Below are 1,303 nucleotides of genomic sequence, written 5' to 3' on the forward strand. Positions count from 1 at the left end.
CGGCCAGGGCCCTATTACCATAGTTTTTTCTTACTGGTTTTGTCTACTTTATCTCTCCTGCGTCTCTGGGAGCCGTCCCTGGTACTGCCTTTCAGTCCCACCTGCAGGTGGGGCGGGGACAAGGGAAGAGGAAAGAGCCAGGATCCAACTTTACGGCTTCCAACCAATCGCTACTAGGGTGGGCGGAGTCAATGTCCGGATGGAGAGAGGAGCCTGGCTCCATGCTCTGAGTCTGGGAGGAGCTGAGAACCGCAGGACCACGCCCCCTTATGGGGGCAGCCAATCAGGACTCGAGGTGTTGCTTTCTCCATTGTGAAAAACTGGCTTTTGACGGTTTGGGTCTTGAGATTCTGGCTAGAACAAGGGGAGGCTCAGTGGGTTTGGCTCTCTGATTTCAAGACACGCAGGGTCTGTCTTTGCTTGGGTGGAAAGATCATGCCCCCGAAACAGAACCCAGATGCTCCAGCCGCCCCAGACGCCTCAGACGCCTTAGATGCCCCACCCACCACAAAAACCCCACCTGAGGTGATTGAATTCTGGCAAGAGACTAAACAGACACCTGAAGAACTAGCATTTTACGCACCAGAGTACTTATGTCTGACCATCCTGGCCGTAATTCTTTTCTTTCCCCTGGGATTAGTAGCTGCATACTTCAGTTACAAGGTAAAATAATTCCTAAACCATGACCCATCTTGTCCTCTACTTGCCCCAGGCATCTACTCCCATCCTGGGACCTAGGTAGGGGTTTTCCCTCAGTGACAGCAAGTCTTCAGCCATTCCCCAGTGGTTTTCACAAAGCTGAATTCAGAAACCCGTATCTAAAGCTCCCACCCTTACAGACCATGCAGGATAACAAGCAGAGCAGTTGGGAAGCAGCTTACGTCAACTCAGGCCGAACTGGTTGGCTGAATGTATTTGCCATACTCATCGGTTTAGGCATCATTTATTACGCTCTTCTATTTTCATGAAGACCAGGCCCAGTAGCCTATGGGTCCTCCCAACAAGACCCACCACCAAGACATTAATAAGCCAAATCATCCACAGTGCAAGAGACCAACTACTGAGACACCCCTATCCTGGAAAGCCACCAGCCAAGGAACTCAACATCTAAGCAATTTAATAGCCCAGTAACACCAAACTACTTCATCCTCTTGGCCTCCAGAGCTGTTTCCATCCACCTGGGGGGGGGGGGGAGGTCCTCACTTTCACACCCTTAATGCTCTTAGCTCCTTGATACTGGATTGCTTTTTCAGAACAAAAAAAAATTAAACCAATAAAATCAAAGGGAATGTTCCAGCTTTTT

The 1,303-nt window shown here is 49.9% G+C and overlaps 1 protein-coding gene across 1 annotated transcript; it reads left to right on the plus strand.

Moving 5' to 3' along the window:
* The first annotated feature begins 435 nt into the window (after window positions 1-435).
* On the plus strand, window positions 436-968 carry PMIS2 (PMIS2 transmembrane protein). The gene is made up of 2 exons (XM_066244131.1): window positions 436-663; window positions 840-968. The coding sequence occupies exons 1-2, from the start codon at window positions 436-438 to the stop codon at window positions 966-968; spliced, it is 357 nt and encodes a 118-aa protein (XP_066100228.1).
* The last annotated feature ends 335 nt before the right edge of the window (window positions 969-1,303 follow it).

This window comes from Saccopteryx bilineata, chromosome 9 (genome assembly GCF_036850765.1).
Source record: "Saccopteryx bilineata isolate mSacBil1 chromosome 9, mSacBil1_pri_phased_curated, whole genome shotgun sequence".
Classification (NCBI taxonomy): Eukaryota; Metazoa; Chordata; class Mammalia; order Chiroptera; family Emballonuridae; genus Saccopteryx; species Saccopteryx bilineata.